The following is a 15,340-nucleotide window of genomic DNA, read 5'->3' as shown; positions in this document are numbered from 1 at the left end:
TATTTTGATAATCAAATATTCGCTTTAGTCATTTTTCTTTATTTTCTATTAGCTGAAGTGATGCAAAATATGATGCTTTTCTTTGTCATACATGACAGCAAATTGAATATGTTACTGATATTTTATGGACAAAACAATAAACCAATAATGAAAAGAAGTTGTAGCCCTTATTGTTTGATCTAAAAAAAACATTTGCAGCCTAAGGTGACATCTTCTAATTGCTTGCTTTGTCTTAGCAACATTTATCATCATTACAGACAGAGAAAGCAGAAAAATCTCATTTTTGGTATTATGATTATTATGATTATGACCATTATGATACCATTATTTTTACCGCCATTTGTTTCCAGTATGCTTGAAGACAGGAAGTACTATGGTGAATTAAAGAGTATATACTGTACAACATTGGATTATGCTGTTTCATTAGCATCCAGTATCACATATATTGCAGTACACCGTCATTTGAAATGTAATTTGAAACGTCACATCCTTACAATTTCACAAGATCCCTGCAGCAGAGAAAATATCACCATGTATCTTCAGAAACTCCCATTTTCTTCCTTTGTCTTTCATCTAAATCTAATGAAGCTGCTTGATGTTGAATCACAGATTCATGTATAGTTGGGACAAACATTTATCTCTTACGCTGTATTGAAAACCCAGTGATTCAAAATGAACTCAGCTCAGAAATTCAATGGCTCTTCCCTTCAATAAAGCATTAGATCAAAGCTACTTCACACAACCCATTAACAATGTCAGTATATGACAGAGAAAAAAACAACCCTCTACTTTCTGTTCATGAGAGATTAGGATGAGTATACTCAAAATATTCCTTTTTAAAAAAAAAAAAAACCCTGACCAGCTCACCCCCGCCCCTCCTCATTCAGAACACAAGAAAAAAATTTGCCGTCCATCAGTGGGAAAGAGAGAGCCTTTGTTTAATGACACAATGGAGGATATTCTGCTGTGGAGGATAGCGTCACATTCAATAAGCCAATGCTATGGTGCTGCAGCAGAGAGAGGACAGCAGGGTTGATGCAGAAATGACACTCTGACCCCGCAGACCTCCCAGACCCTCGGACCAAGGCTCTGTTTACAGCTCGCCAGTTCAGCTCATCTCTGCTGACCCCCCCGGTCAAGAGTCGGGTGCCGTGTTAAAACGCATTTCAATGGGGATGTAATGAGCATTCTAAAGCTGCAGCTGAGAGAAACTGTATGGGCCAATCATAAAACAGGGAGTCTATTGAGAGAGAGGTATGTGCAAACCCTGTTAGCTGGTGTGCATCTGTCAGGGGGAAAGTCTGTTACTACTACACTCTACACAAGAATAAACCTGTGACGTAAACTTGATGTGCAGTGTTTTTCAACACTGCTCTCAAGGATCAAACATGGCTGAAACCAGATACTTGCCATGCACAACACAGAGGTGGTTCAGTTGCTATCTGACAATGTCTTCGAGAGAATGGGAAATCAAAAGAGGCTTATGCTTTATCAATCCCCGCTTGGGCGGCTGACATGGGAGCTTCATGCACATTTCAGGTGCTCAGATTAATCCGTGTTACATCACATCAACGGGCTCAACTCAAAGCTTGACAGTGGTGTTGTAGACCTTTGAGGCATAAGGAGCTCTTTCCACCTCAGTAACTGGATCAGTCTGTCATCCAGCACAGATGCAACTGAAATGAAATGTATATTTTCCAGTTAATTTGAGTGTTTCTCTTGATTTTCAGAAATATTCGCTGGCAGCAAAGTAAAGGACGTCCTTGAGGTGCGTCAGTCAAAGACATACGCCATTTACAGTGGCTCCCCTGGTTCAGTTCCAGCATTGTAGCTCACTTCAACACATTCTAAACTTTCTTATATAGGCAAAAATACCAGAATTACAATTTTATATTCGATTTAATAGAACGGTTTGATATTTTGTGGCATGTACTTATTTTATTTTCTCTCCAAGGTTAGATGAGAGGATCAATGCCACTCTCGTCTGTGCATTAAAGGAGCCATTTGTACGTTTTTCTGTTGCTACAGAGCAAGCATAAACATCAATGGCTGTTAGAGCTTCGGCCATCGTTGCATTTACTGCTAACATTGGCCATGTAGCAATAGCAAAGCTTACAAATAGCTCTATTAAGAATAGAGCAAGAGTCAGGAGGCTTAGCTTGGCATAAACTGTACTGCACATTTCTGTTCATGCACAGATTAAACAAACAATATAAAACATGGTGATTAATAAGCTTTATATTAGTTGTCAGATTTTTTTACTTTAAAGAGAGCCATGCTAGCTGTTACATCCCTGCTTCTTGCCCTTATGCTATATTATACATCAGTGCCTCAGTATAATGGGAAAATAATTAGTATCAAGTATCTAGATTATTTCTACAAGTATCTTAATCTGTGCTGTGTATGTGAATCAGTACACAGAAAAAAAAATAAAAATAAAAAAAAACAGGCCATGCTTGGGCCTATTCCATGCTTCACAGATGTATTTATGTGAGGCTTTATTTGGGCATAAGATCTACAACTAGTAAATACTTACTGAGCTACTCTATAAACACCAGCATTCCACATTAACAGCAATTTACATTGACATACCGTGCAAGAGACACAGCTGGTGGTATTGACAGACATTTCTAACTCTATAACAGTTTCTAATCCATATTCACAGATACGGTTTTGAAATATAATGAGCACATTGTGAAGATTTCACTTGCCAGAAGTGGCAGCGGCATTCTCCTGACACAGATGGCCCATAGTGACAGCGAGCCCAGTTCATCAAATCAAATCAAATTCAAACCCCACAACCCCACCCCAACACACACACACACACACACACACACACACACACACACACACACACACACACACACACACACCTCAAACTTAATAGTGTTACAACTAACTGGAAAACCTCCATAAACACAACCCTCATTTCATTTTTAATGAATAATTATTAATCAGGACTATATTTACCATCATGATTCTTTTCTTTTAATTAAACCACAAAAGCTGTATTATACACAGCAGCTGCTATAGCATGGCAGCATGTGGTCAGTGAAAACAGTGTTAATTAAGACATTTCATTGTCTTGCATCTCAGTGGTCATGAGGAAATTAATCCCATCTCTGCAGCAATGGAAACATGCATTGTAATGCTTCTCTGCTTGTGATTAGCAGATGAGCACTCTGCTCATGCTCTCCTTGGCAGTTGACTACAAGAGAGATGCAGTGTGTACCAGGGAGCTGCTTAGGTGCCACACAAAGCCAACAGAGAGCTGTGAGGCTTCAGTCTGCATGCTTTTTGTATCGCTCTGTGTCATCCCTTTTGCTACTGGAGCACACAGTGTCCCATTGTGCGGGCTTATTAGTCCTGTCTTGAAATCCCAAGAACCCCTCTTGAGTAGCAGTGGATTTAGGTGACTGCCCTTGCCTTGACATTGGACAGTCAGTTTGAGACATGAATGTCACCATGGGCTTTTCGCTGCTTTATGAATTACAGTTATTACTCAAGACACAATATAGCTTTACAACAATGTATCATCATAACACTCGGCTCAACGAAATCCCCACAAAAGACACACAGGTCAGTGTCCTGAAATCATCACCTGCTGTTGAGAAAGTGCAATGCCAAAAAAAAAAAAGGGGGAAGTCAAACCCTTGTGTCATGCTTGCCCTGTCCATCACTCATGTGTGCAGTTCTTGCCCATGGCAATGCATGCCACACAGTCTATACGTGCCTTTATACTATATCTGCATACATCCACATATCTATCAACTACCTACAGAAAGTCCTTAGAAAACTAAAGAACATCGCACAAGTTTGATAAGAATATAAATTAGGGTAGAAATCAGAATTCCCATTGCAAATAGAACCAAAGAAAACTATTCCCAGGGTATAGTCTTGTTAATGGAACACTCCAGTTTGAAATGAATGGCTAAAAATATAATGGAAATCATATGCTATTTCAAACAATTATTCAAGCATTAAGGGCACGGTATCCAGTGTCTTGGCAGATGACTGTTGGATATTCTATAGCTTGGATAGCTGAACTAACTCTAAAAACTGTTCAGGGAAGGGTTAACAGTCAAACTAAGGATATCTTTTAATTATGTAGTATGAAATTCCTTATAATGATGCCTACATATGAAAGGCTGGAAACTATTTTATCCAGCCATGCACAGTACATTTTATGTCTTTCCCTTCAATAGCCATTAATTTCCTTTTACTCCCTTTGAACCACTGTGTGATTCCAATGCACGCAGGACGGCGTTTAACTTGCTATCAGCTGATCACTGCTGTGGTGCCATCCTCACTTAGATTTGTATTTCTTGGCTGAAAGCTCAACATTCATCTGCAACAAACTTCACTTTTCTGCTGTATTATCAGTGTTACTTCACAGTGAAGCTTTAAGATGGCCTCTGGCAAGAGGGCTAGACTGTGTAATGTAGTGATGATTAGCACTGGAATATCAAGAGAAAGGTTTGGCTGTCAGTGAAGAAAGATGGAGCTACCACTAATTATACATGTTTCCATGCAGACCAACAACACTTCAGTTTTTATCAGATTGCATATAGTTTCGCTGCTTTTTCTTCTTATTTTAATGGGTCATGTGTTTTTCCATCCTTATTTCACACAATGAATCAATTATCCTAACTGTGATCAGTTCTGTCCTGAGCTGCTTTGTAGACACTGTGAAAATATTTGCTCTTTACTGTTTGTAGCAGGATCCAGCCATTGGCAGAAGCAAATTAGCTGGTCAGTGCGTCCGACAAGTTTCAAAAAACCAGCCCAGTGATTATGTTCCATCATGGGACAAAGTTACAAAGAGTATCTATGAGCTAGCTGCTCCTGTAGAGATGAAGCCTTGTCCTACATATATTCCCAGACTAAAGACAAAGTTTAACTGGCACAGCCACTGTAAACTTGGGGATTAGGCCAAATTGTTGTCCAGGAAACTGCACATCTCAGTTTAACCAGACTGACAAAGCTCCAGTTTTGCCAAATTAGCAACCGCATCGTCTAATCCTGAGAATTTTAGAGTCATTTTAGCATTTATGCCAATTGAGGTTCTCAGTCGTTCAGGTCATAGGTCACACATTTGGGAAGTTTTCCACAAGTCTCTTTTACCAACCAGCTGAAGTGGGCAACCCCAGTCTCCAGTTTACCATGTGTCAGTTGCTTTTTTTGTAATTTCATTACTTGCAAATTTGTCCGAGAATTTGCACAATTTAAATACAACTGGGTCCTGCATTATTACATTATCTTGTGGCTCAGAATCTAGTTAAGTTGTATGTCATCAAATTAAAAAATTAACTAATATACAGCAAATCTGGGCCAGGTAGGCAGGACTGGTTGGTGTCTGGGTCTGTGTGTGAAACATAATGAAGCTGCCATCTATACCGGGCAGTGTGCCATGTACTTAATAATGGGAAATGGAGGCAACAGGGACCCAGCAATGTATAGTTTACCTGGCTACCCAGAGATGTTTATCCCCGTTTCTTGCATTAGTGGTGAAATATCTTCAAAACTTGCCATCCACTTCTCTATATTTTGCCACTGTCGTTTTGCTTTCCTGGACTGATCACTCTCAGAGCTTATCTAATTTAGAGGAGGCATCAGTTGGCTTGTATTCACAAAAGAGAAAAACAAGCCATCACTTTTTTCTTACATGTTATTTGTAATTGTAATACGAGTCAGCTCACACAAACCAAATGGCACCCTCCTGAATATCAGTCACTGCAAAAGGAATGATGTGAGGCCAAAAAAAAAAAAAACCCAAAAAAAACCAGCATGGTGTGTCATCATAATGTAAAAGGTCTTATTATTCAACAAAACAACAGTGACACCTTAGTAACGAAGGGAATTCATTTTGAAAGGGCTGTAATTTCTATTCACTCTTTCTTCAGCATTTTCAGCTAAATGCATGAGCTACTGGTTCCTTAGCAACAGACTCTGCAATGGTGCAAGATTGAGGAGGAACAGATCTGCAGTTCCACAGTGCAGGTGAAGACAAGTTGGCCAGTGGCTCCTGTTGCAGCTCTTCAAAGCCTCTTGAAGTTACAGTCATTAAGGCAACTGCATCTCATTTAACAGCACAAAAAGCACCAGAATGTACCTCAAAGCTAATGTAATGTCTTTGTGAAAAGGATATCAAAATCTGTTATGCCTTTTGACATACAGTGTGTGCTTAGAAATATCAATTCAAAACCATTCTCCATGCACTTAAAAGACAAACTCCGGCCTATACGTGTTACCAGTGTGCTAAACTGACTCACAATTGAATAGTGTATGTCTTGCATTTCTGATTCTGTTTTTGGATTTTTGTTAAATATTTTTCCCAGTTTAACATTTCATATAAGCCTGCAGATGTGGACATAATGCCACAACATTGTTTTGTTTTTATACCCCAAGGCTACCTGACCAAACAGACAATGTGACATTCTACTGAGAGATTTAGACGTTTAGCATCAGGCAACACTTTAGAATCAGATAATACAGATATATTTCTTATCTTTTGCATATGTTCAGCAATCGCACGGGAAAAAGAAAAAAAACAATGGGAGATGTCACAGAGAGACCAATGCCTTCACCGACAGTAGCTGCAGTAAACAATGATGTGAATAATGCAGCCCATGTGCTGTCTTGTCAGTGCAGTAAAAGGTCCAGTGGCCTTCAGACGTGACAACTAAAGAAGCTGTGGGCTAGCTAGCTGTGTATATTCCAATGTTAAAATCAGAAATCCTCTAACTGAAGAAGACACACCAGCTTGAGGCAGAATGAATCCACAACAAGAGCAAAGTTCAGCACCACAAAATTACTCCTACAATGCTTTCCAAATGTACGAGATCCTGCAGTGGAAGAGCGCTGACGGTGGAGTTTTCCTTTGGGTCAAGTGTTTGCTAATGTTTTTAGGAAGAAGAAACAAAAGCTTTGTAAGAAAACTGATTTGAGAATGGAGTCGTCAATAACCTTGCTGTTTCTAAAAAGGTACATCTAAGAGATAACTCATAAAAGGCTCCAGTGTTGTGCTATCGAAACACAGAATAAAGGCTTCACTGAGTAAATTATGCAACCAACATAAGGCATCAGAAAAAAAAAAAAAAAAGAAATTCATCCTGTCCTCCAAAGGTTGAACTGAGACATAACAGACCCACATGTTGATTGTTTATTTTCACACCAAGATGACTTTCATTTTCATTCTGATCTGTCTTAACCTATCACACAGTATAACACTGATCCCATCCAACGAGAGCTAGAGGACCAAATCTGTTATTGCCTGCTGTGTTTTTTGACAGCTATCACAATGAACCCGAAAACATAATCCAGTGTTGCTTGAAAATGCTGTTCATTTTTTTTCCCCCCATATAGAGGAAATATTGTCAAGATCCTCTCTGATGCTCCTTAGGTCTGTTGATAACCTTTAAACATTGACATTACCAATCTACATTTAGGCAAGCATTGTGTACTTGATTCACATGTCAAAATCTTCCCTTAAAGTTGCATCAAACGACTTTTGTTAGCATTCAACAACATTTCCCATGAATCTTTGCCACTGGCATACTATCAAAGCTTCATGGGAACTGTAGTTGTTGAATGCAGACCAAAGAACCATTGCTGTATCTTTGTTAAAATGACAAAGTGCTTAAATTGTACCGTCCATTACAAAGCAGTCAAGTTGGTTTAGATGATTTTCCATTTTCTTTCTCAAATTCTGTTAACATAATAAAACAGTTGCTGGTGTATTCTATTGATGGCTGATTTCATGATGACCCGCCACTTGAGTTGCTCTAAGAAATGTATCTAAATGGAGATAATGCTATCATACACAGTATTGGAAGTAGTGATGGAAATGTGAATGTCTAGACAGTTGCTGTAATACTACTCAAGACCCAAGACAACTGATTTTGATGGGCAGTACCCTGACTGCAGCCACTGATTGGATACATGGGTGGGTGAGTAGCAGAGAGAAAAACATGAGAAACCGCTACCATAATTTAAGACACACACATCTGTCAGTGCATCATCCTCACTTGAATTTGACAGGCGACTGCAGCTTTCCACACACTGGTGTGGTCTGGTTCACAGTCACTGTCATCCTTCCTTGGACAAGGTAATGACATTTCGACTTGATTTCCAGAGCGACAAAGAATGGGCCTGCTGACCGGCTTTTATAACAAACCAAACGATGTCTATTATGCCATCTCTAGTGGCAGCCTACATCATTATTTCCTCTCTCCTGCTCCCTGTGTAACAACTCTGTGTGAGTGATGCAGAGGCACATTGTTCAGGACAATCATTACTTTCATGTAACACGTGATTTTACGTTTGGCAGCCTCTGCTTCACTGACATGGGTTCAAAACAAAACCGATGGATGAATAAAAATCTCAGACACTCACTGGAGGTCAGACTGCAGTGGATGAGACGGAAAATAATGCCTCCTTTAGCTGATGCCATGAGGCAGCAGAACCAGTTTTTGGGGGAGCTAATTACAATTGCACAGGCTTGCCTCCTGTGACTGCAATTGAACATTTCGTTGTTAATACTGCAGTGTATGGGGACAATTCAAACCTGAAACAGGACTATTAGATCGCCTACGCCCCCAACCTCATAGTGTGATTGTTGACACTGTGCTAGGAGCCCGTGACAATGTTACCGAGTGTGCATAAAAGGAAGGGAAAGGGGACCCCCCCACAAACACACACAACACCCCCCGCCCCCCCACCCCCTTTTCCCCAGTCCTCAATGAATGAAAGGCACCACTCGACAGTGAAAACCCAGTATGATTACCCCCCCCCCTACTCACCTTCAATGGAGATTACATGCTCTCGGATCTGGTTCTGCAGGGCCAGGTCATCGATGCGCTCGATCAGGTCGTAGATTGCGTAAATGTTCGGGTGGACAGACTCGAACCGATGGATCTCTGCCCTGATGGCCGCTGAGTTGGACAAAACAAACTGCGAGCCCGCTGGGCCGGGTTGGGCAGCCTGGCCCGAAACAGTCCCCGAACCGAACTGGCCAGCCCCCGAGCTTGCAGACGATCCGGATCCGAACTGGGACGGGATGGACTGGGGAACTGGGACGGGAACGGGCGCCGGGACCGTTCCTGGAGTGGGCATGGCTGGCTGAGACTGCTGCGAGATACCGGACACTGGGACGCTCGACTGGAAATTCATCTTGGGTTTTTTTTTTTTTTTTTTCTTTTCTTTTTTGGAGCGACTAACTCTTCTACAACGGCAGCACAGATATGCGGACTAGGGCTTCTGGATCAAGCGACGCGAACAAAAGAAGTCCGCGCGAACTGATGGTCTGGAGATCGATCGGCGCAGAAGCATCAATAGTTGGTCGCCAATTGCAACAAAACGCGGCTCTTGTTCATATTATTAAAACTTGACTGTGATTCATTTTCCGTTATTGGCCAGATCTGTCCAGGGCCCCCCCTTTTTTTTTTTTTTCTATGGCTTACAAACCCGCAATGCCTACCACTTGGGCACTCCTTTATGGACTACACCGCTGTTTTGGTCAAACCCGTTTTCCTTGAAGGAGACAATGGGCTAGGCTTCAAGCAAGGCGCCCTGGTCCACTGCCTCGAACGCGTTGTTTCTGCGCTGAAATGAAATAGCGTTTAGTCCTCTTTGGTCCAAGTGGTCCCTGCCCAGCGCCCTCCTCCGCATGCTGAAACGTCACCCATCACGTAATTGTACTTGAGATGGGGGAGGGTGTGATTGGGTTTGGTGGAGGGGGAGAAAATCGCAACGTGCACATCATTATAATAACCTACCTGACAGTTATGCAACCACAAAATAAATAAATAAATAAATAAATAAATAAATAAATGTTTTTAAAAAAAATGCTGTTGCAAGATACAACAGCAGATACTGCAGTTACATTAGGAATGAAATGTGTGGTTAGTTAGTTGAATTAACCCCCCCCCCCCCATGCTACAGTATGCCGTGTAAGGCCCACGCAGTCACACTTTCACATATGCATGTACGCGCACGTTGGCGCGCAGTAACTTGTAACTCCAAAAATACAGCATGTTTATTCATCATTTTATATCATAGAAGAGATTATTGGTTGATGTGTGAGTGTGTCAGATTCAAAACCACAACTGGCAAAAAAAAAAAAAAAAAAAAACACTACTAGGCCTAGACTATTTATCTTTTGCAAGAGGTTCTGTGGTCATATCTTATACAAACACATTTGTATTGGGCAATGACAGAAGGAAGAAAAGCCAACTGTAAAATTCAACTTCTGGCAAACCACAAAAGTCAGTGATGCGGAGTACACCTACACTTTTGTTAGAGGCCAGCATTCTCCACGACGTCCACAGGCTGCTTTAGCAAATATCACTATAAGGCCTTACGTTAAGGAATCTCAGAGGAGGTGGTGTGATGTGGATCATAGTGGACCTTTCTTCAGCGCAAAGGAAGAGACGGAGCCACCTGCTGGTGTCAATGCGCTTTACAACAACAGCTGTACAAGGCCATACGTGACTGTCACAGTCAGTCAAGCTTCCGCTGCTGTTGCAGCAGTGTGTGTGTGTGTGTGTGCTGCAGATAATGAACAGAGCCGAACATTGCTGCAAATGAAAGGCATGAATGTAATTTGTATGTCATACTTTCAGGCCAGGCTTTTTCGATGCAGGAAAGGGAAAGAAAAACTGAGCCAAAAATGAAAGGAGTTGTATGTAAAAGGAGGAGGAGGAAAACTTTTTAAGACCCTGAACTTCCAGACAACCAACAAATTTGTTGCTGAAACTATTTTCTCACACTTTAATAGCATAGAGTGCAATAATCACTTTTTTAGTTATCCTTTGCAGTTGGAAACACAGCTTCAGTCAGAGATTAGTACTGATTTTTTTATCACAGTTATTTTCAAGGGGCGCAAAGGTAGATAAATTCCTCATAGTTACCTCATACCATCATAGTTTTTTAAGGGATAAAATACCGCCAATAGTTTCTAATATTTTAATATGTGCCATGGTATTATTCATTATTTTTTTTAATGCTTGCAAATACTTTATTTTGTATGTTTATCAAATTATGTTTATTTGATTCATTATGTAACCAAACCTGTTGTAGCAGCTAAGGTGCACATCTCTAAACTGCTGCATTGTGACACATAAGCTTTTATTCTGTGGCACAACAGTGTCATATCTGAGCAAATGTGAATTCAGCAGCCAGAAGAACCTGCTGCTTTGAAGATTAAGATCATTATTTACAGTCATCACTTCATGATGGATGATGTTGCTCCAAGTCAACAACTTGCCTCCTGGCTGTTTTGTCTCCTTGTCCTTCCTAATGAGCGAGACTGAAGCAAATCTGAAGGATCCCTTAACAGATATGGCTGAATCAACGATGCTTTTTTTATAGCTATTATTTTCTGAAAACTCACAGTTTACAACACACGGTCAGAATCTGAAGCAGCAGACATGTCTACTTTTATTTTACGTAACAATGAACCACTCCTGCAACATACTGCACCTCACAGTCTGTGTGTGTGTGTGTGAGTGTGTGTGTGTGTGTGTGTGTGTGTGTGTTATCTTCAGCCTTCTGCCACCATCTGTTGACCAAATTTGGAACTCCCTCTTACAAAGACATTACTATGCTCATCCTGTTGCACACTCCAAGTGTGAACAACAATTTTAGCCACACTGTTTGTTTACTCTGGCTGTAAAGATTTTGTCACCCTCCAATTTATTTCAAAGCAATGTTCCATTTGTGCTTTATTTACATAACAATGACAATTACCTGTCCTGCTCATGTGCTGCAAGTTCAACTTGGATCTGAAAATCTCTCAATATTCAGATGGATGATTGACTTCCTACCCTATGCAGTAACTTCCTGTTTCTGATTATATGTAGCAGTGCTTCAGGCTCTCTGCAATTACATGAATTATGCAGTTAATTCCCTGGCTCATTCAGTATGTATTGACACATGATAATGTTGGCGCTGCTATTATGGGGCAGCTTTTCATCCAGGCACCTTGTTTTATAAGGGATATGACACACACAAGAATCACCTGCAGGGCTTTTCTTATTCGCAAATGTTTAACCTAGCAGGTTGTAATAACTATTCTGTACAATGTAGAGTCAGTGTCATGTAATGTACTTGCATATATTTTTCACACAGTGTTGTATATCAGAATATGTGGAATATTCATAAATGTTGTGCTGAAAGAGAATTTACTTAAATCTATTAGGCCATCAAATGTCATGGCTTGTACATTTTATGTATATGTACAAAATCCATTTTTATTTGTACATGTGGAAGTGCAAAGGTACACATAAATATAAATGGGAAAAAAAGGGACAAGAGTTTGTGTTTAATTAGGATCAGCAGTTCTTCTATTTTTTTTAAGTTAAATAATAAGTTCAGAGCACACTGGCATCAGCAAGTACAGTGTTTTATCTCACAGCTGAGTAATTGAGCTTCTTGCTCCTCATGGTCTGCAAGAGCCTCTGAGAGCTGCCCCGGGACAGGACAGGAAGTTGTCATGAATACTAGAATAGTTGAGTTTCATTTACACAAAAGCTGTGGAAGAGCATCATTTATGAAACCTGTCTGAAGTAGTTCCACTGGTTTCCATTTTAACTTGCAGAAATGAATACACCATCCTGTGATGAAATTTCTCCAGTCTTCATGAGTCCTTGTGGCCAAACTCTTCATGTGAATCTTTATAAAGGCCTCACTATCAAACCATTTCAAATGAAGGATGTGTGGCACTTGAATTCTGATGACATTACTTTACTGTAGGCAAGATGGAGCCACTTGAAAACCATTGCATATTTATCCACCAACCACAGACGACTCCATAGAAACATCTTCTGGCGATGTACCATACATACAGAATGAAATCAAGTTATGTTATTATTGATTGTCTAATATACCCTTAGTTGCACAAAACGCACACAGGCAGCATAGCAATGGAAATACAAGGCAGAATGAGAACGATCATCCCACTAGCTGTGAGCGAGGAAGATTGAACAATTCATTTCCCAATCATTCATCTATTTTCACCCGGTTAATTTTGTTAAATGTGGATCTTATTTGTCTCTTATGTTTGTGAACTGTGTATTTTAATCATTTTTTGTCTAAGCTTTTACACTGTATGTGTTCTTTCTTGAACAAAGAAAATCTTGCTCACAATGAGACTGCCTGTTTAAATAAAGGAATTACTATTTAATAATTGGCCAGGAGCAACACAAAGCACCTCAAAGCTTCATTTATGACTTAATGTGACTGAAATTAGTTCTGTCTGTTTTACAGAACACAGGGCAAATGCATTTTGTAGGTTAAACTAGAAAACTATCCAAAGCTAATGGGAATATTACCCTATCTACTGTTGTACTCTAATGTAATTCTTTTTTTCAAATTCTTTAATGTAGTTTATTCTTTGGACCTTTGGACCCTATAGACATTTAAGTCTAGCCAAATAAAACCCTAAATATGCAATGTGTCTCTTGTGCCTGACTTACTTGACCTCTCAGAGAGGGCTGATTGGGGATGTTTGAGTGTGCTCAAAGAGAGTTTAAAATAAGAATACATCATTTTGTTTCTCAGGGCAAAATCTGACATATTAGCATCCACAAGAGGCAGCATCATTTCATGAGCAAACTAAACTAATTGCAGAGGGAAGATATGATTCTCAGCTATGTTTAGGCACTCTTGGGTGGCATCCAGGCACACCAGTTTAAACTACCATCTAAGGGTGTAACCAGTGCAGCACAGTGAACACAGGCCTCTCAGAGATTTCAGATAGCTGTGCCTGGATCAAGCCAGTGACCTTTCTGGTTGTTTTGACAGAGCTCCTCTCTCCTTTTCTAATGCTAAGGTTCAATTTGTCAAACCATTTCAAAACTCCAGGGTCATCCTTTTACCACACACTTGAATTGAGTTTATTTTCAGCAAGAAAAACAAGTAATTTCTTAACTAGTTACAGATTGCATCTCTGTTTGCCTCGAGGAATCTTTCACATCCAAGATACATAGGCTATTCCCAATGTTTGATCACAGTAGACTTGGGAACAAGTAACAAATTGCTATGGCTGTGCTGTTTAGAGCTAGAATTGGCAAATTGAAGATGCACGGATTTGTTATAACACTCTGCAATCTCTGACCTTCCTCCCAGCTCAAATTGATATTTTGAAACTGAACACAGTCCAAAGTTGAATTCTAAAACATGAGGTGGGAGGGCGTTTGGGGACTATAACAGCACATATAAAATCAACACAACTGGTAGAAATATAAATGCATTCTCCATATGACCACAGTCACACATACAGATTACAGAATATTTGAATCCTTTCTGCTTGTGGAAATGCTTTGCAAAAGCTGTCACCTTTGGAAATCTTTATTTCTTGACCAGAATTTAAAATGAAGAGCTGTGGATTGCAGTAAAGCTGCATGGCCAAACAAGACAGGTTTTATTGATGGACATGCAGGTAGAACGCCATATCATCAATGTCAACAAACTCCCGGTAACATCTCATGTTCTGTGTGGGATCCTGGGCCCTCTTTTACTATTCAAAAAAATATACATAACATTGTTTTATTGCATTGATGAGTTATGACTTATACTAATTTATAAGAATTGCTTACAAACCTGGTTTTGAGCTTGTTTCAGAGATCCACAACAGAAAATTATGCTGTACTTCTGTTTGGGGTTTGGATCCCATCCCAGACTTTTATTTAAAAGAGGTTTAACAGGGAGTTAGACCTATACAGGGTCTAATTGTTGCCAAACAACTAATACCACTATGTAGGACATAATGTACATGTCTTTGACTGGGAATTATTTTTGACAACCAAAGCAATATATATTTATTCCTGCATAGCCTATTTAACATGTAATATATGAAACATGTCTTGATGGTCACTTTGGTATTTTGTCACCTTCATCAACTGTGCAAGCTCAGATTGTAAAGGTTAAATGGTTCCCATGTGGAAATTATTTGTGTATTTGTTTACCATGGGAATGTTAAGGAACAGGACAACCAAAATTGTGACTTAATTGATACCTGATGATGTGAGAGGTAATAAAGGTGAAAGAAAAAGGAAACACCCATTTGTTTCCATTTGATGTCTTTGGGTGACATAAATTATGGTGCCACAGTGACCTCTAGAGGGAATTTGGTTTATAAAACAGTATATGGATTAAAGGATCAGTTTACCACATTTTTTTTTTTTTTGCCAAACACAAACTGTGCCCTCTGAAAAGCATACATTCAATTCAGCATTGTGCATTTAGCACAGGAAGCAATGCGAAATAATAACATGAATGACTGTACGACTTTATATTTTAGAGATAGTCTGAGAATTAGGCATTTATTTATCTATCAGCT

The 15,340-nt window shown here is 39.8% G+C and overlaps 1 protein-coding gene across 1 annotated transcript in view; it reads right to left on the bottom strand.

The window, feature by feature from the left end:
* Positions 1–9,676, bottom strand: part of agap3 (ArfGAP with GTPase domain, ankyrin repeat and PH domain 3) — a 114,120-nt gene extending 104,444 nt beyond the window's left edge. The window contains exon 1 of the mRNA XM_071492832.1: positions 8,802–9,676. Within this exon, the coding sequence (XP_071348933.1) occupies positions 8,802–9,171 (370 nt within the window). The 5' untranslated portion in view covers positions 9,172–9,676. The remainder of the gene's footprint in view (positions 1–8,801) is intronic.
* Positions 9,677–15,340: the final 5,664 nt, after the last annotated feature.

This window comes from Trachinotus anak, unplaced genomic scaffold (assembly GCF_046630095.1).
Source record: "Trachinotus anak isolate AG129_WGS33_773 ecotype Australia unplaced genomic scaffold, CSIRO_AGI_Tana_v1 ptg000012l, whole genome shotgun sequence".
NCBI lineage: Eukaryota > Metazoa > Chordata > Actinopteri > Carangiformes > Carangidae > Trachinotus > Trachinotus anak.
The sequence above is the reverse complement of the archived record's forward strand: the minus strand, read 5'-3'. Positions and strand labels throughout refer to the sequence as shown.